General features: G+C 35.7%; 1 protein-coding gene across 3 annotated transcripts in view; it reads right to left on the reverse strand.

Moving 5' to 3' along the window:
- Positions 1-20,073, reverse strand: part of Tll1 (tolloid-like) — a 192,911-nt gene that overhangs the window by 80,690 nt on the left and 92,148 nt on the right. For 2 of the 3 annotated variants that reach the window (XM_006509314.4, NM_009390.3), the window contains 3 exons: positions 8,050-8,228; positions 4,642-4,747; positions 82-206 (listed from right to left, as the gene is read on the reverse strand). In XM_006509314.4, the coding sequence (XP_006509377.1) occupies positions 82-206; positions 4,642-4,747; positions 8,050-8,228 (410 nt within the window). Of the gene's footprint in view, positions 1-81; positions 207-4,628; positions 4,748-8,049; positions 8,229-20,073 lie in introns of all 3 variants that reach the window. The other variant, XM_011242185.3, reaches the window with a different exon arrangement.

Below are 20,073 nucleotides of genomic sequence, written 5' to 3' on the forward strand. Positions count from 1 at the left end.
GAGACAGACAAGAAAACAGTTGGGGCAACTGAGGCCTGATTGTCTGAAGAAGATCTGGGACACATATAGGATGTGCAGTACCTGGGCATCGATACAGCTTTCTTGCTTGTGCAATGTCTCCTTTGCTTAACCGGGTCCGTTGACCAATTGCAGGACGAATGCCATTATCATCACGGGAGGGGAGTATTGTGTCTAAAAACATCCCTCTGCAAAAGCAGAAGCAAAAGCACCTACGTCCATGAAAAGCATAGGGGCTACGTTTTCCAAATTCAATCAGCAGTTACAGCAGTGTGAACTTAAAGCGGGATACGGGGCTCTTGGAACATCGAATTAGGGCATGAAAACCTCATGGGCTACTTCCAGAAAGACTATGGTACATACTTTTTCCTTAGATATGTAGCACTTTTTTTAAAAAATAAGGATTATTTAACAATGCCCCACAAAGAACACAGTGGCTTTAGTTTTATTCCCCCCATACTGATACAAGAATACATTAGACCATCAGATTGTAAAATAATTCTTACAAAGGATGAAAAATAGCCACCTGAGCAGGCAGTTTTAAGGTTACTAAATAATGGCATGAACCAAAGGTGAAAGTACAATTTTAACTAAACTATTATCTGAAGCATATTGTCCTTGAATTCTAAGTGTTGCTGCAGCTTATTATGAAAGAATAAGAATAAACAGTATAACCAGTAATACATTACCACATAAATCAAATGTATATGTTATTCAATTTTTCAAGACAAAATCAATAGCAAATTAAAAAACAACCCTTACTGATGGTTTATATATTTTATTTATTTGCTGCAGATACTGAGTTCCTTTGGAGTCAAGGTTGTGGTGAGAAGTTGCTATTTTCCATAATATACATAGTTTAAAATTCTGACTGCACTGCACTAAAGTTGCATTCTAACTTTGCAATGCATATCAAACATTTATGACTCTGAAGGAGCAGTGAATGAGCTGGAAATGCCTTGGAAAGGGTAAAACTTGGGAGCATATAAATGGAGTTTTAGGTCAAATAAAACACAAATAATAGAATGCACTTTATACAAAATCTTTAAACTAATTTATAAAAATATAAAGGTATTTTAAGTGGTGACAAACAAAGAGATATTCCATTCCAAAATGGAACATACAGCACATGAGCTGCAGGTCATAGGGCCACAGCTTCAGCCCCATTTATTCTTTTCATTTGAGAACATTTATTAAGTACAGTTCTAGGCCTGAATTTATAACAGCAACTTAAAGAAGCTGGCATCCTGCCCTTTGTAAAGTAACTCTAATGTGAGAAGGATATCAATCAAGGCCACAACCTGGAGGTCCTCCTACCCCCAGTTAACCTCTTGCTATCTACAGAACACAAACCAATATGCACTTGAGAGGACCTGGAAGGAAACAATTCTTGTGCCCACATGATGGGACTGCAAAATTGTGCAGTCCCTGTGGAACACAGTGTGGAAATTCTTCAATAAAACTAAGAGTCAAAATAGCATGGGGTGACAGAGAAAAGAACGGAAAGCAACATCTCTGAGGAGTTCACAGCAGGGTTATTTCAGTCAATAGAAAGTGAAAATAATTCAAATGCCCTAGCAGCCTAAATGTCTACTGATAAATATGTGTACACACACACATATACACATAATCATACACATTCACATGCCACACATACACATCACACACATAGACACACATATACACAAACATGTTCACACCACACCCAGACACATGCCACACATGAAATTCACACACACACACACACACACACACACACACACACACACACACCATATACATATGCAATCTACCAAAACTATTATGCTATCATGATAGCATTATTCATCAGTATCATGGAAGTAAATTATGCTGTGATAAGTCTTAAAAAAAATTCTAAATGGCTGACATATGTCAATCACAAAGGGATATACACGTGTGATTTCAATACAAAAAGTATCCAAAATAGTTGAATTCAAAGAATTTTGGAATAAAAGGGTACCAAAGGTTCTGGAGGATAAACAAAAAAGAAGACACAGAGTTGTCTAATAGAATCACCATTTCTATTTCAGAATATGAAAAGGTTCTGGAGAAATGTTTTATAACAAGGAATATATTTAACAATATTAAAATGAACACCTTAAAATAGATGAAATGATAAAATTTTATTTATATAGTTTGACATAATTTACAAAACAATAATTTGAAATACTTTTGAGATGGAAGAATTGTTATTTCCTAGAGTAATTTCTTTCAATAGATTACTAAACAATCTCTTGAGATTCAAACTAAAATATTATGAATCAGGTCAGTCAAATAACTTTCTAATGGAAACATACAATGACTTAAAATTCGACCCTCTCAGAGGCAAGGGGAGAGGGGATGGCAGAAGAACTCTGGGAGGGGAGACCAGGATGGGGGCAACATTTGGAATGTAGATAAATTAGATAATTAATTAATGAATTAATTAAAATGTAGATTTCCTTATGAAAATGTATAGAATTGGGTTTTGTTGTTTGAGAAATTCAAACAGGCATATAATGTGTTTGGACCAAATCCACACTCATTCCTCCTCCCCATTCTAACTCTTGCCACACCTTACCCCACTACTTCTCCCCTATCCATTTTATGTTCTCAGGGAGTCCAGTTAGTACTGTCAGTACTGATATAGATTTAGGGCCATCTCCTACCATGACAACCTTATCTATCAGATGCCACATTCCTGAAAAAAAAAAAAAAAAGCACGGACCTTCTCTCTCCCCAGTAATTATCAGTTGTCAAAGATCCCCAGGAGTGGTGGGACTCTTCCAATCCATGTTGGGATTTCAGTTGGCCTGACCTTGTACAAGTATGCACAGTCATACCAGCTGTGTGATGAGTAGGACAGCTTTGGAACAGTATACATACTCATGGCTGGCGAGCTATGACAGTGTGGAAGACAGAGACTGCAGGCAGCAAGACTGCTGATTTATCATGAAAGATGCTAATAATGTACCTGAGTCACAAGGGTCAGAATAAGGGGAGACAGACATTTCAAACTTAAGGTAAATCATCTCCGAAGAACAGAAAGAATTTCTGTTGTTTGGCTACTCTCTAGCACCCTGTTCCCATATTCCAAAACATTAACTAATTAATTATTCGGAATTTACTAATTCCAAATAATTTAGTTTGGTGCCATGACAGAGAGTTCTTGTCTGAACTGAAACCGACACATCAATTTTTTACATGTTTCTATGGAAAAATTAAAGCAATTCCAAGTTCCTAACCAAACAATAAAATTTTATAACTCTAGTTTCAGCCCAGATTTCTGGGTGTATTTTTACCAAAACTTAAACTCCAATTCCAGGAACAATAAGTATTTGGATGCTTTTCTGTTTAAATAAATGTATCTGAGAATCAATTTGTCTATGATATGCACTCTAGAATAGAACTCTTCAAAGTCCTGTTAACATTCAATTTCTTTTATTTATTTATGTATTTATTTATTTATATTGGTTACTTTATTTATTTTATTCAAATGTTGTCCCTCTTCCTGGTCTCCCCTCTGCAAGTCCCCATCCCATTCCTCCTCCCCTTTGACTGTAAGAGGGTCCTCTCCCACCCACGCAACCACTCCCACCTCACCATCCCTAGCATCCACCTTCCCTGGGGAATCAAGGACCAAGCTCCTCCCCTCCCACTGATGCCAGATAAGGCTAAGGTTTTTATGGTTTTTGTTTTTGTTTTTTTAATAAAGAAAATTTCAGAATATCTTCACATTTTAAGTGTTTATAGAATGCTGTTGTTTACATTTTCATTTAAAAAAATGATCCTGGAAATAAATCTGACTTTGTTCTACCTTTGGGAAACTGACTGTTTAAAACAAAATTAAATGTGCATTGAACTGTGAACTGGTCGGAGTTGAAAAGAAAGAGTGAAGGTAAAAGAGCATCTGATTGAAAGATGACAATCAGCAAGTAAAAGGAGAGAGAGAGGAAGAACTCTGTTTGAATTTGATCTTCCTTACCTGAGTGCTATTCCCTTGGTAGTGCCATCTTTAGAATGAAATACATGAAAACCCAAACTTAGAACAATTTGAACTAACACATTTAGCTATTACTGACACCATTTTAAGCTGGTAGTTAGATGGCTATCATTACAAAGTACATGAAAGTGAAGTATCTTCCTAATATGGCCTTTGAGAATTCCTCTACTAATATCTGTTCTGAGGCATGTGTACTGCCAAAAGTGAAAGCAGACAGCCTAAAGCACAATCTAAACACAGGGTGTGCCATTTTCTTGCAACAGGGGAATCACATAATTGACTTGTGAAGTCTGAAATTTTATTAAATGGGGCTTGCCAATTTAATAGGCTGAGTGGCTAGGTAGTTGCTTTTACTAAATATTGAATACCTTAGTATATATAATTGTTTAGATAATCATAACATTGTCAGCATTGCTTTTCATTACTGCTTTTAGTAAGAAAAAATGCATTTTAAATATATTTTTTCAAATATCTGCTGTTGGTATGAATGTTAACTACTATTTGTGTGCTCCACTTTTGACCCAGGGCAATATTTCTACTTCTAAATATATACACAGTTTTGTGGGGAATCACGTGAAAAAGGGAATTAAAAGTCAAAAGGTATAACCTGAGACTCCAACCTTGAGAAGGTGTTCCTGGCGTAGTGCATGATACTGTCAAAATCATATCTTTCCCCAAGAGAGTTCACTTCTCCAGGCTCCATCTTTAGAAAATTGTACTCTTGACCTAAGTGTCCGGGAAAAAACAATATCATAGAAGACTTGTAAATGAAAAAAAAAAATGGAACAGAAATATGGTATTGCCGTTGCTTGTTTTTATATACTTATCCATTTGTGTGCCAAAAAAAAAAAATGAAGCAAATCCATATGTCCTAAGTCAAATTCCTAATTGTCACCTGACACAGGAGTGGAACAATGAGCTAATTCTACAAAAGAAGATAAAGAAAAGCATATTGTTCTTCCAAATACTCTTTATCTAGCTCATAATATACTTTTCTTTAAAATTTTATTGCTGGTGGGTGCTATAGAAATAATTATAATTATTTATAACCAGAGCTTAACACAAATTCAAGTAATCATGTCTTAACAGTTTCCTTTTTTTTTTAATAATGAAAACATTTTTATTAGGTATTTTCTTCATTTACATTTCCAATGCTATCCTAAAAGTCCCCCATACCCTCCCCCACCCACCCACTCCCACTTCTTGGCCCTGGTGTTCCCCTGTACTGAGGCATATAAAGTTTGCAAGACCAAATTCAAGTAATCTTGTCTTAACAGTTTCCTTTTTGTCATAGTCACTTTACAATACATGTAAATTTAAAGCCAACGTTTGTGTGTTTTAGACATTGGTCTTGAAAAATTCACCTAATTTCAAGCCTCTGATTCACAGTAATTCAAGAACGCACAATGAATCTGCACTGTGAATATTTTTAGCCTAGAATATTCCTGCCCTGGTAGTTCCAGTCAATCAAAAAACTTCATGCAGTAACTGTTCTTTCTACTATCAGCCTGAATGCTTAGGAAAAAATGTATTAAGAGTTATAATTTTCTAGAATTGTCTATATTTATTTAATTGTATATCTATTTTTATTGCATACACATTTCTTCCTTGTTTTGGCATATATTTATCTTGAATCAGAAATACACTTAAAAGAAGGGGCCATTTTAAAATATTGCCTCTATTATAAGATTTTCCCCCTTGGTCCACATGACAAAAATGATTGGCAAATCGAGGAAGATACAAAGATGGTTCATAGTAAACGTCTCATTGACTCGATGCTTGAAAAAAGCTTCAAATGTACTATGTCATCTTTATTTCACTGTTAATAATATAAATGTAATATGAACACTGATACCTGATTCAGATCCCTGGGAATTCCACATGCTCATATGCATTTTCTTTGATTTTTGATTATATCCTTCTGTTAAAAGATCTGTTCACTTGGTTCTGGATACCACACTCATATTTCTCATATTTCTAGATGTTACTATAGTCTTTCAGAAAACATTTCTAAATGTTACTAAATATTGTTGCTGTCCATCTTGTATATGCAACCTTTTTAATCCCTGTTCCCTCATCTTTATATACTCCCCCAGAGAAGCTCTTATCGTTCTTTTACTACTAAGTAGGATCATTACAGGGTTTTTCAAATCCAAAATTAGGCTAAAAGAAATGTGTTTGCCTTTTTCCTTTTTCAAAAAACCTTGTGCATGTTAGTCAGTGCCTCTTGTTTTGTTTGATAGAACCAATATTTGCATTGCTGCCTAGACTAACACTTTTGAAAATTTCTTCTCATGTTTCTCTTAAGACATTTTGAGACTGTTCCTGCCTTTTCCTGCTCAAATCCGGAGAAGCTACTCATCTCTAAGAGACGATTTATGCTGGGTTCTGCTAGTTCTCAGGAACATTAGCTTCAACTTCCTAATCTCAAGTTAAAGGTCCCACAGCAGGTAGAGCTTTTTCCAAATCTGAGTTGTGTTTCCAACCTGTGATGGTTTAAATAGAATAGCCCCCTTAGACACATATACTTGAATACTTGATCCTCAGTCCATGGAACCGATTGGGAAGGATTGGGATGTTAGGAGAGGTATGTTACTAGGAGTGGACTTCGAGGCTTCCAAAGTCCACATCATTCCCACTTAGCCCTTTCTTCTTCCTACTTGCAGATGAAGATATAAGCTCACTGCTACTGCTCTGGTGCCATGCTTGCCTGCTTGCTGCTAATATTCTTTGCCATGATGGTCAAGCACTCCAATTTTAACTCTCTAAAACAGTGGGCCCCAAATAAACTCTTGCTTCTATAGTTGCCTTAGTCAGGGTGTCTTATCATAGCAATGGAAATGTAACTAGGACATAATCCTTCAATGATTCCTTAGTTAAGGGCAAAGCATAAATTTCCTACACCTATATAAATTATTTTGATTCTTCATAACTTCCCCAGGTAATTAATAATTAATAACCAATCACCCACATATAACAGCATAGAGCAGTAGACTGGGGCTAAATATTATCATGAGGTATTGCAGCCTAAACATTCCATCACCTTGTATTTACAGTTTACTTGTTTCCTTTTGAATGCTCTTAATTGTAGTCTTCTTGACAACTATTTTTGTTTGCCAAATGTAATATCTGCCACGCTTTGCGCACCCTGCCATGTTCTCAGAGTATATGTCTCCTTTTCCCCTCTTATCCATCTGTGTTTAGACACAGAATTTACACTAAGCTTTGTATTTTTCATGGCACTGACTCCACAACTACTTTTGTGGTAAGTGGAATGAAGTAGATGAGGAGAAAAACAAGCAAATAAAGAAACAAACAAACAAAATCAACACTCCTGATTACTGAAAATTCTAAAAATTCAACATAGCCTTGTCATTGACTGTGATTAAGAAAATAGGTTACCCCTTCCTCTGCTTATGCTTAAGATGCATCCTACAACAAAATGTTAAGCAGGACTTAGACATTGTTTTCAAATGAAATGTACTGGTATTTTTATAGTATGAAAATTAGAGTAAATATATAATTTACAATGAGAGTAGTATCACTCACAAGACTCTAAGAGAAAATTAGATTTTAACCATAAATTATATTTTAATTAATGAAGATATCCTTAAAAGTTTTCATAGTCAAGTCTATGAAGAAAAATCTCTAAGAACCTATTAAGACTATCCTGGGCATGACTATTTTCAATGGATTGATTCTCTCCAGAAATTATATCTGACCCAGCACTGATCACTGTAGCTATAATACATCAGTGCAGATCTCAGACCCCTTTAAGTCTATACAGCATAAATGGAAGAACTAAGTATAAAAATTGTTATTAAAATTATTAAATATTGTAAGCTTATTGCTCAAGAACTTATACCTACTTATGAAAAGCATAGATATTTAAAATAAAAAAAACTACCTCTTAGGAAAGAAAGCTTAGAAATGGCTATTTTTAATATAGTAAAATGTTGAGTTTACTACATTTTTAAAAAAGTTACATGGTTTAGAAATGTAAGTTTGCAGGTTTCAACAGGTCTCACCTGGCTGGATGTTCTCTCTAATGATGGTGACATGGTTGTCTCGGTCTGGGCGGGTATGTTCATGCCAGAAGCCTATCACGTGGCCCAGTTCATGAACAACAATTCCAAACTTGTCACAGTTCTTGCCAATAGAGATGGCCTGAGGGCCATTTCCCCGCCGACCAACATAGGAGCAGCATCTATAAAAAAAAGTGGACAGCACAGAAAGAACTTATGGAGAGAAGACAGCAGGACATGATAGCATGAAACTCCTAGAAACAATACTGATCACCTGTATAGCACAGCATATCCTGAGTCAGAACAGCCTTTCATTAATGACTTTTATGTTCATGTAAGTTTCTCAGTAATTAAATATTTGACAATCATCTTTATATTGGAATAATCTTTGCCTTATTTTCACAAATATTCAGAAGTTATATTAGAGAGAATTGTGGTAACCATGACATTTAATGTGCTGTTGAAAGGGATAGTCAGTCTTCAATATCTGCATCTAGAATCACTATATGTTTCCATCACCATAGAAACTATCAGTGTGTATATTCATCAATAATCTAACACTACTTTTCTCTTGAGTTAAAATTTGTTTTTATCTCTCTAAGATAAAGAAAAAAAATACCCATCTGTGATAAGACATTGGATAATCATCACATAAATTAATCTTCTTGCCAAAAGAATGATTATATATAATATATATTATATATATAGTATATAATACATATATATATATACATTCATATATATATTGCTCTTTAAAAGTTAATTAAGGGCAATAGCTCAGAGGTTAAGTGACCTCCACTAAAAATATAAGGAATAGAGGTTAGATCATCAAATCAATGGAGATAATAGATAGGCCTGGAATCTCTTATAATCCTAGCCTCTTAAGGGCATAACACAGGCTAATTACTAGAGCAGGCTGGATAGAGCTACAGGTTAATCACATGGGCCAATCAGTGGTTTAAGAGATGCATTGAGTACAGTTCCCTATATGAATCCAGGTCCCTCCATATGCACACAGATACACACATTCACACAAACTAAAGCAGAAACAATATTAATAAAGGGGCCAGACAAGGTGGCTGAAAAGATAAAGAAGACACATGTGTTTGATTCTCATGATGCATGTGATAGAAAGAAAGATGATTCACTCTAGGAAGTTGTTCTCTTATCTCTGCATGTGTGCCATGGCATGAATAGCTACACGGATTAATACACACATGCACCCACAAATAAAAAATGTGATAATATTACAAAGGCTAAGTGAAGGTGAATTACCTATGGTTGTTAGTTAACTGGATAAAGACGCTCAATCTCAGTGTCACCCCAAATTTTTATTAGATATTTTCTTCATTTACATTTCAAATGCTATCCCCAAAGCACCCTATACCCTTCCCTGCCCTGCTCCCCAACCCAGCCACTCCCGTTTCCTGGCTCTGGCATTCCCCTGTACTGGGGCATATGATCTTCGCAATACCAAGGGCCTCTCCTCCCATTGATGGCCGAATAGGCCATCCTCTGCTATATATGTTACTAGAGACACAGCTCTGGGGGGGGGGGGGGTACTGGTTAGTTCATATCATGTTCCTCCTATAGGGTTGCAGACCCCTTTACCTCCTTGAGTACTTTCTCTAGCTCCTTCATTAGGGGCCCTGTGATCCATCCAATAGATGACTGTGAGCATCCACTTCTGTATTTGCCAGCAAAATCTTTCTGGCATATGCAATAGTGTCTGGGTTTGGTGGTTGTATATGGGAAGGATCCCTGGGTGGGGCAGTCTCGGGATGGCCACCCCAAAACTTATGTGTCACAATAAAACCCTGATGATCTTGTTTATAGTGGGGTTTTGAAAAACTAATTGGTCATGAGTGCATATTCCTTATTAATAAGGTCAGAGGCCTTATGGATGATGCCCTAGAAACCTTCAACCTTTCCACCTTGTAAGAAGACAGCATGAACATAGTCATTTAACATCCAAGAACTGTCCTCATCACACGTAGAACTCACAAAGTTCACAGTGCAAAAGATACCCAAGCTATAATACTCAAGGACAAAGCACTGTGTAGGCTGTGACAATTCATGAAGAAGAATCACCAGTTGATAGTGCTTGAATATGCTTGAATAGGTTTGAATATGCTTGGCCCATGGAACATAGCACTATTAGGATATTTGGCCTTATTGGAGGAGTTGTGGCCTTGTTAGAGGAAGTGTGCCACTGTGTAGGTGGGCTTTGAGGGCTCATATGCACAGGCTCCACCTAGTGGGAAAGAGAGCCTCTTCTTCGTTCCCCATTGAAGACACCCTCCTTCTGGCTGGCTCCCTGCCTTTGAATCAAGATGTAGAACTCTCAGGTCCTTCTCCAGCACCCTGTTTGCCTGCATGGACTGAACCTCTGAAACTGATAGCCAGCCCCAGTTAAATGTTTTCCTTTATAAGAGCTGCCTCGGTCATACACAGCAATAAAACCCTAAGACAGGTTTTGCAAACATTGTTATTTTGTTATAAAATGTGTGTGTTGCCCATTTACTAAATATTACAGTGCAATATTCATTCCACTACTCCATTCATTACTCACGGAAGCCCGTCGATGCTCAGACAGAATACTAAGCATTCAAGAACAACGTATTGCACATTGTTTTAAAATTTTTGATACTTATATACACTTGATGTTTTTCATTTAAATACAGGTTGCATATATTCATTTACATATGCCATCCATGCACATGCATGAGGGTGTGCAACAGAGAATCATATGTAAACTCACAAGAGCATCTATTTTAAAGTAAGTTTTAAATGTTTTAATGATTGTAGTCATAAGTACAAATAAAGTCCATCTGAAGCATTAATAATTACAGATTACATATAAATATTCTTGGACTATCAAAAGGCAGCAGCCCATAGGTGGTCTGGAAATTGGGAATAACAGGGCATTAGACACTGTCAAAGGCTTTTTTATTTATTATTTTTAAGTCCAATAAATTAGTTGCTCAAATGATGGGAAGGGATTTCACTTTTGTCAGTTTGACAGTCTTGTGGATTTTCCACAAATATAAATTCTCATATCACACCCCCTTATTCTTTTCAACTTAAATTTGCATTCTTTAAATATCTATACATTTTTAACTCATGCTATATCAACTTGAGAAGTTAATTCATACTCATTACTTGTGAGTGCTACGTCTACTAATTCAGGTTAAAACATCAGTAACAGAAGTCTTTGGGGAAAGACTCATGAGGAAAGAGTGATAGTTAACAAATATTCTCTTTTGCCTGTACTTATACTTTATAAACAATACATACAATTCACACACAAATACTTACCACATACTAAAAAGTAATTGCCTACATATTCAAAACTTATTTGATTTAGAAAAAGGTTTACTTTTTGTAAAGTTTGGAGATTTAAACTAAAATATTTGCTATTTTAAAGCAACAGTAAGTAGACAGAAATATCTGATGATTATATAGCAATTAAACTACCCACATTGAGTCATTCTAGCTGGTTATATTCAGAGAACACAGTACTTTGCAAAAGGAATTCTGGGGCATAGAAAAGCTGTCTATTTAATCCTAAAACACCCTTTTTGGCATAATTGAACCCAGAGCAATTTCCCATAATAAGATGGATTTCATAGTGGAAAGGAAAAATATATTTCACAGTGCTATTATTCTCAATGACTCTGGGAAATAAAAAAGTGTGTTACTTTGATCCTTGACTAACTAAAGGTCTTAAGTACAGGAGATTCTAGACATTAACTTTCATTAAGTATATGCTTATAAAAATATCAGGCATGTGTTGGCAAGGAGACATATGATTCAAAAATGCATAGCTTAATCAAAACACTGTCATAGTTTCTGGCAAAATCAAGTTATAGCCTATTTTCTTCTACTTGATTCTTGACATTTCATTCTAATTTATTTTCCATTTTTACACCATGATATATTAAAGGTCAATCTGACCTCTCATACACACAAAAAAACAATTCATATATAAGAAAGTTTTATTTTACCTTAAATTATAGAAAGTTATCTAAATCTCATGTTCCTGGTTTTTATTTAAAGTTTACATACCAAAACACCATAAAGTTTTCTCTATAGATCCATGATTTAGGATTGTTTTTACTTTTAAAAATTACTTCCAATTATTTTGTTTAATCACTATATTGTCTTCATTAAGATGACTAAATTCTTTTTAATTTAATTTTAATTTTCCTTTATTTTTATCCTCCATATTCAATTCCCATCCACCCTCCGACTGCTCCACATCCCACACCTCCTCCCACTCCACGCTGTCTCCCTATATCTATTCAATACAGTACTCGAAGTGTTAGCTAGAACAATAAGACAACAAAAAGAGTTAAAGGGGATACAAATTGGTAAAGAAAAAATAATGGTATCAATATTGGCAGATGATATGATAGTATACATAAGCGACCCCAAAAATTCTACCAGAAAATTTCTCCAGTTGATGAACAACTTCAACAAGTTGGCTGGTTATAAAATTAATTCAAATAAATCAGTATCCTTCCTTTATACAAAGGATAAACAGGCTGAGAAAGAAATTAGGGAAATAATTCCCTTCACAATCGCCACAAATAATATAAAATATCTTGATCTTTGACAAAGATGCCAAAAATATACAATGGGGAAAAGAAAGCATCTTCAATAAATGGTGCTGGTCTAACTGGCTGTCTGTATGTAGAAGAATTAAAATAGAGCCATATTTGTCACCTTGCACTAAGTTCAAGTCCAAGTGGATCAAGGACCTCAACATAAAACCAGATACACTGAATCTAATAGAAGAGAAAGTGGCAAAGAGTCTTGAACTTATTTACTAAATTCTTTAGCTATTTTCTATTTTTAAAATGTCTCAGGACATAGAAGTTCAAGTGTCCCATTACACTATAAGCTACATGAGGGCAAGGGGCTCTCCCTCTTCTATTCACTGCTAGCACAAGCATCCAGGGCAATGTATTCAAGACAGACACTACATATTGAAGAGCTTACTTAAATATCTAGCCAACTTCCTTAGCTTTTCTACATCCATGAGGAGTATTTCAGTGTATATCCCCCAAGTTTCACTCTCAGTAAAGATAACAAATAAATAAACCACCTCCCTATACACTGATTAGCTCATCTTGGGGAAAATCATTTTCCTTCAGCTTTCTCAGTTCAAGTACAACCAGTAATCCTGAAGCCTCCCTTTTCCCCCAGCAGTCAGTCCTGCTGGCTATACCTTTAAGCTATGCCCAGAATCCTTCTCATGGACTGCAATGTGAGTACCCTTTTCTAAGGGCCTATCATTTGACGTGTGGAGTGCTGGATGGTTCACTAAATTTTTCTCCATTTCTTTCTTACCTCACTATCACAGTGTGTGCCATTATTCAGCAACTCTGTGGTAAATTGTGTCAATGCTCAAAACTACTCATTTCCCATCTCTGGCTGATGATTACGAGTGTCTGTTTCACTAATGCTGGGTTTGGTTAAACAGCTTGCTCTGGACAATAGCACAGAAGCCAAACTGTCATCTCTAGGGAAAACATTGAAGACTCAACACATGGCTGACCATGTGGTCGCCATTTGGTCTGCTGTAAGAAGAGCTGTGTCCAGAATGAGGCATCTTCATGATACTGCACATAGGACTTAGATAGTCATATGTTAGTAAAAAGCATTTGTTGCTCTAAGGTATAGAGGCATGTTAGATTTAATGGCATAGATTCATGGAGCTGACAAAATCTGGCTGTCTGAAATCTTAAATTATCTTCATTACTATCTATAAATATTAGCACATATAGCTCATCTCTCACTACTATCCACAAATATTAGCAGTTATACCTCATTTCTCACTACTATCCATAAATATTAGCACATATAGCTCATCTCTCACCATTATCCACAAATATTAGGACATATAGCTAATCCCTCACCATTAGCCATGTTGTCATTGCCATGTTATCACTGCCCCCTCTTTTACCTTGAACATGAAGTAAACTCATGCCTCACTATCTTTTTGTCTATCACAGCAGAAAGTCCAACCTCTGAAATATTCACGTGGCTCTCTTCCATCCCCCTTTCAAGTCTCCCCACAAATTTGACCTTTAATCTTCTCAGCTTAGTTTCATTTTCTCTAAGAAAGTGTTGTGTTATTTTTCTGATTCTTGTCTGTATTTTATAGAATGTAAGCGTTTTAGGAGACAGGACCCCAACCTGCTCACTACCCCAGCTCTAGCTCACAGAATAGAGCCTCACAGATGTCACAGCCTCCATAAACCCTACATGAGAAATTAGGTCCTATAAGTCAGAAATGAGATGAGATGCCAGTGGCAAAACAGGTACAGCAAGGGACAAGGGGCTCTTTCTGATCTTTGCTCCTCAACCTGGCTCTCTAGTTTTTCCTTTGCATGAGGTTAAGAATTTATTTTAAAACCTCCCAATAAATTACTTTTTATTAAATTAACTTGTCTCTATTGTTTGCATACAATAATCTTGGCTAGCAACATCTTTTAAATGAAATTCTCTTGCAGAAAGAAAACACCTTCTGTTCAATGTTATAGTCCCTCCCAACTAGTATGAATGTGTCATAAAATGGTGTACACATGAAATAAATATATGATAATCTCATGGGTATCTTATTTCAAACAGACTAAATCCAAATACTGAAGCAAAACCTAAAAAAAAAAAAAGTTAAATAAATTAAATTGGTAGGTTTATTGAAAATAAAACATTAAAAAGTATTAGAAAAATGTTGCTGAAGAGGCTAATAATACAATAGAGATAAAGAACATTAGACTAAAGTTAACAAATTTAATGACATAAATATCTCATAAAAAATCAAAGAATTTTCACTAAAATATATCACATTTTATTGATAGTTTTCTTATAGTAAGTACTACTATTGTTACTACTATTGTTCTTATAGTAATTGCTACTATTACAGCTATTCATTGAAAACATTACTTTTTCATCATAATTTCTTTAAATAGGGAGGAAAATTAAAGTATAAATCCTATTGAAAAAGATAACATATATTCACTTTTTTTTATAAAAACATACATTCTGGTAAACATTAGTGAATAGTTATAACATAAAACCATGAGACTCACTGCACCTAAATGACAAAATAATCTGACTAGTATCTTTTAATATTTATTTATTATTTTATTTTTTATTGTTGTATTTTATTTTATTATTTTTCTCCTCACCATCAGTTGGCATGACACAAAGCTTCCTTAGCAAAATAAGACAAAAAAAAAAAGAATAATGTTCTAGAATAGTGTTTTGCAATCTTCCTAATACTGGAACCCTTTAAAATAATTCCTCATGGTGTGATAACTCTCAACCTTAAAATTATTTTCTTTAATGCTGTTATGAATTGTAGCATATATATCTGATGTGCAGGGTTTCGGATATGCAACCCCCAGATGAGTTGTGATTGACAGGTTAAGAACCACTGTTCTAAAATGTACTGAAAGTTCCATCCATATTCAATAGTTGTCCTTGTGAGTGTGAAGGAGACACTGTCTTTAAATTCAGTTCCTAGTTTTAGATATTATAAAAGTTGCCTGATTGACAAGGTGTTAAAAATACAATGTGTTTTATTACTGGATTAACATAAGGACTGATGGGGGCTGAAGAGTCCGTGATTCAGGATACTGGTGACTATTCCAAAGGGCCTGGGTTCAAGCCTCATCACCCATAGGGTACTCAGAGTTGACTATACACCTCCAGCTCCAAAGGATCCAGTGCCCTCTTTTGGATTCTGTAGGTACCAGGAATACACATGGTTGGTGCAAACGCACATACCAACAAAATACCAGTACATATAAAATGAATACAGTTATAAGAAGAAAGAAATGGGATTCCAATTGCACTATGCTGCAGGCATGTTACATTCCATAGAGTCATAGAATGTTAATTGAATGTTATACATCCAATGCCTCAGACATAAAATTCCTAACCCTGAACTCCAGAAGGGGTGATGCATGTCTCACTTGCTACATTCTAGCAGGTCCTAACTATTTCATGCAGTACCAATTCTGAGACCTTTCAACGAAAGATTAATTTTGCTACTTATATGCAGCATTATACAACAAAAATGATGACATAACTATATAACTAGCTCTAGGTAAAATCTAAAATAATTAAGGTGATAAAAAGCCATTGAATTATTTCTACTACAAAGTATCATTTCTATTACTTTACTAAAAGAAAAAAAACAAAAACAATATAAGGCAAATGGCAAAAATGCGAAAAGGTATCCCCAAATCACCAAAATGCAACATTGATACTATAACATTGACAAATATATTTACACATTATACTCAAAAATATGGTTTTTTTCTCAAGTTACATATGGACTAAAATATGGATAAATATGTATATACATATATACATGCAATAATAATGAAAAACAAGCTATGAGCTTGAAGACATGTGAGGAAGAATATATGGGAGGGTTTGGAGGGAGGAAATGAATGGGAGAAATATAATTAAATTATAATCTTAAAAATAAAACAACTTTATATGTAAAACCCCTGAGTTTTAGGAGTGCAGATGAGTTTTAACTATCTTCAGGTAAGCTACAACTCTTTAAATTATTTTTATGTGACTGATAAATTATTATATTGTTTTGCAGTTTAAGAAATTCATGAAACTGAAAAAAATGTTGCAATCGTCTATAATTTTATGAACAACTACATGTAAATCAGTGCATGGGGGGCCATGAGGGACACCAAGGTAAGCCATGTGTATTCATCTTTCACAAAGAAAACACATGAGCAAACTAAGTGCTGCAACTGTGACTCCCATGGATGGAGCACACCCCCACTGTGAGTATCTCACAAACAAAGCCTAGGAAACAATACCACCAAAGGAAAAATAACAGTCTTGCACTTTATTTCCTGTAAAGATCATTTGTTATTTTATTTATTCAACTTTATTTCTGTATTTGCTAATTTTGTTCTGTTACGAATCAAACTCAGGGCCTTGAGCATGCAAGGCAAGTAGTTTGCAACTAAGAGAAATGACCAGCTCTTAATTTTTAATTGACAAATAGTGAAGACTCTGCACATCCGCAGGGACCAATATGTTCCCATGCATGTGTTACTGCCTTGTTCTAGACCAGAAACTAAGCAAAATGGAAGAATGGCCTAGGTTGGATGTATTTGCCCAGACTTCTCCTGTAAAATCTTTAGGAGAATCGTCTTCAGTTATCTATCCTCCCCTCCCTTTTTAATGGAAACAAATGTCTATACATTATATTTTGATCATGTTTTCTTCTCCCTCAGTTCCACTCAGCATGTTCTTTCTCGTTCTTTAAAACAGACAAAAGCAAAACCAACATCAAAGAAACACAAAAACTACAAAAACAAATAAAGTAAACAAAAGACCAATAAGAGAAAAAAAAATCCCAATCAATCAGAGACAAGAAGTCTACAAAGATATCCCGGTATTCATTTTGCGAAACAGGAAACACAAGCAGGCTCCCACCCATAACCAAGAAGCTATCTGCAATTAATACTCACTGGCAGAAGAAAACTGAACCCTCTGTAATGGAGCCCCAGTGCATATGTTAACTATATCTCAGGACAGAACCCACATGGCAAGGAGTACTTGTTCATTTGACTTCTCCATTTATCACTGTCTGATTTTACATAGGAATGAATTGTCTCCTGTTGAGAAATACTGCTTTTTATATTGCTCAATCTCTTCTCTTGCATTCAAAGCATGCCATCTACCTCATAGAATCATTTACAAATGAATGATGATATTTCAACTTCTTCCTTTCCAATTGTATCCCTTTGATCTCCTTTTGTTGTCTAATTACTCTGGCTAGGACTTCAAGTACTATATTGAATAGACAGAGAGAGAGAGTGGGCAGCCTTGTCTAGCCCCTGATTTTAGGGGGATTGCTTCAAGTTTCTCTCCATTTAGTTTGATGTTGGCAACTGGTTTGCTATATATTGCTTTTACTATGTTTAGGTATGGACCTTGAACTCCTTATCTTTCTAAGATTTTACCATAAAGGGGTATTGAACTTTGTCAAATGCTTTCTTAGCATCTATTGAGATGATCATATTTTTTTCCTTTGAGTTTGAGTGGATTATGTTGATGGATTCCCATGTGTTGAAACATCCCTACATCCCTGGGATGAAGCCTACATGATCATAATGAATGATTGTTTTGTCATGTTCTTGGATTTAGTTTGCAAGATGTTTATTGAGTATTTTTCATCAATATTCATAAGTAAAATTGGTCTGAAGTTTTCTTTCTTAGTTGGATCTCTGTGTGGTTTGGATATAAGCATAACTGTGACTTCATAGAACAAAAAAATGGGTAGTATTCCTTCTGTTTCTATTTTGTGGAATAGTTTGAAGAGTATTAGTATTAGGTCTTCTCTGTATTACAGAGTAATAGTGATAAAACTGTATGCTAGTGGTACAGAGACAGGCAGGTAGATCAATGGAATAGAATTGAAGACCCAGAAATGAACACACACACCTATGGTCACTTGATCTTTGAAAAAGGAGCTAAAATCACCTGGAAAAACAAACAAACAAACAAAAAACAAAAAAACAAAAGCAAGAGCATTTTCAACACATGGTCCTGGTTCAACTGTAGGTCAGCATGTAGAAGAATGTAAATCTATTCATTCTTATCTCCCCGTACAAAGCTCAAGTACAAGTGGGTCCAGGGCCTCCACATAAAATCAGAGACACTGGAACTAATAGAAGAGAAGGTGGGGAAGAGCCTTGAGTACATAGGCACAGGGGAAATTTTCCTGAACAGAACACCAATAGCTTATGCGCTAAGATCAAGAATTGACAAATGAGACCTCACAAAATGGCAAATTTCTGTAAGACAAAGGACATTGTCAATAGGACAAAAAGGCAACCAATAAATTGGAAAAAGATCTTTATGAATCCTACATCCAATAGAGGGTTAATATCCAATATAGAAAAAGAACTCAAGAAGTTAGACTACAGAGAATTAAATAACCCTATTAAGAATGGGGTACAGAGCTAAACAAGGAATTCTCATCTGAGGAATACCAAATGGCTGATAAGCACCTAAAGCAATGTTCAACACCCTTAGTCATCGGGGAAAAGCAAATCAAAACAACCCTGAGATTCCACTTCATACCAGTCAGAATGGCTAAGGTCAAAAACTCAGGTGACAGCAGATGCTGGTGAGGATGTAGAGAAAGAGGAACATTCCTCCATTGTTGGTGGGATTGCAAGCTGGTACAACCACTCTGGAAATCAGTTTGGTGGTTCCTCAGAAAATTGGACATGGTACTACTGGAAGATCCAGCAATACCACTCCTGGGCATATACCCAGAAGATGGACCAACATGTAATTAGGATACATGTTCCACTATGTTCATAGTAGCCTTCTTTATAATAGTCAGAAGCTGGAAAGAATTGAGATGTCCTTCAACAGAAGAATGGATATAAAATAGAATGCTACTCAGCTATTAAAATCAATGAATTCATGAAATTTCTAGGTGAATGGATGGAACTAGAAAATATCATCCTGAGTGAAATAACCCAATCACAAAAGAACACACATAGTATGCACTATCTGATAAGTGGACATTAGCTCAAAAGCCCAGAATACCCAAGATACAATTCACAGACTACATGAAGCTCAAGAAGAAGGAAGAAAAAAGTGTGTGTGTGTTTCAGTCTTTCTTAGAAGGGGGAACAAAATATTCATCGAAACAAATATGGAGATAAAGTGTGGAGCAGAGACTGAAGGAAAGGCCACCCAGAGACTGTCCTACTTGGGTTCCATCCCATCTGCAGACACCAAACCCAGACACTATTGTGGATACCAAGAAGTGCATACTGACAGGATCCTGATATAGCTGTCTCCTGAGAAGCTTTGCCAAAGCCTGACAAATATAGAGGTGGATGCTTGCAGCCATCCATTGGACTGAGCATGGGGTACCTAATGGAGGAGCTAGAGAAAGGACTACAGGAGCTGAAGGGGTTTGCAACCCCATAGGAAGAACCACAATATCAACCA

Source organism: Mus musculus, chromosome 8 (assembly GCF_000001635.26).
Source record: "Mus musculus strain C57BL/6J chromosome 8, GRCm38.p6 C57BL/6J".
In the NCBI taxonomy this organism is placed as follows: domain Eukaryota; kingdom Metazoa; phylum Chordata; class Mammalia; order Rodentia; family Muridae; genus Mus; species Mus musculus.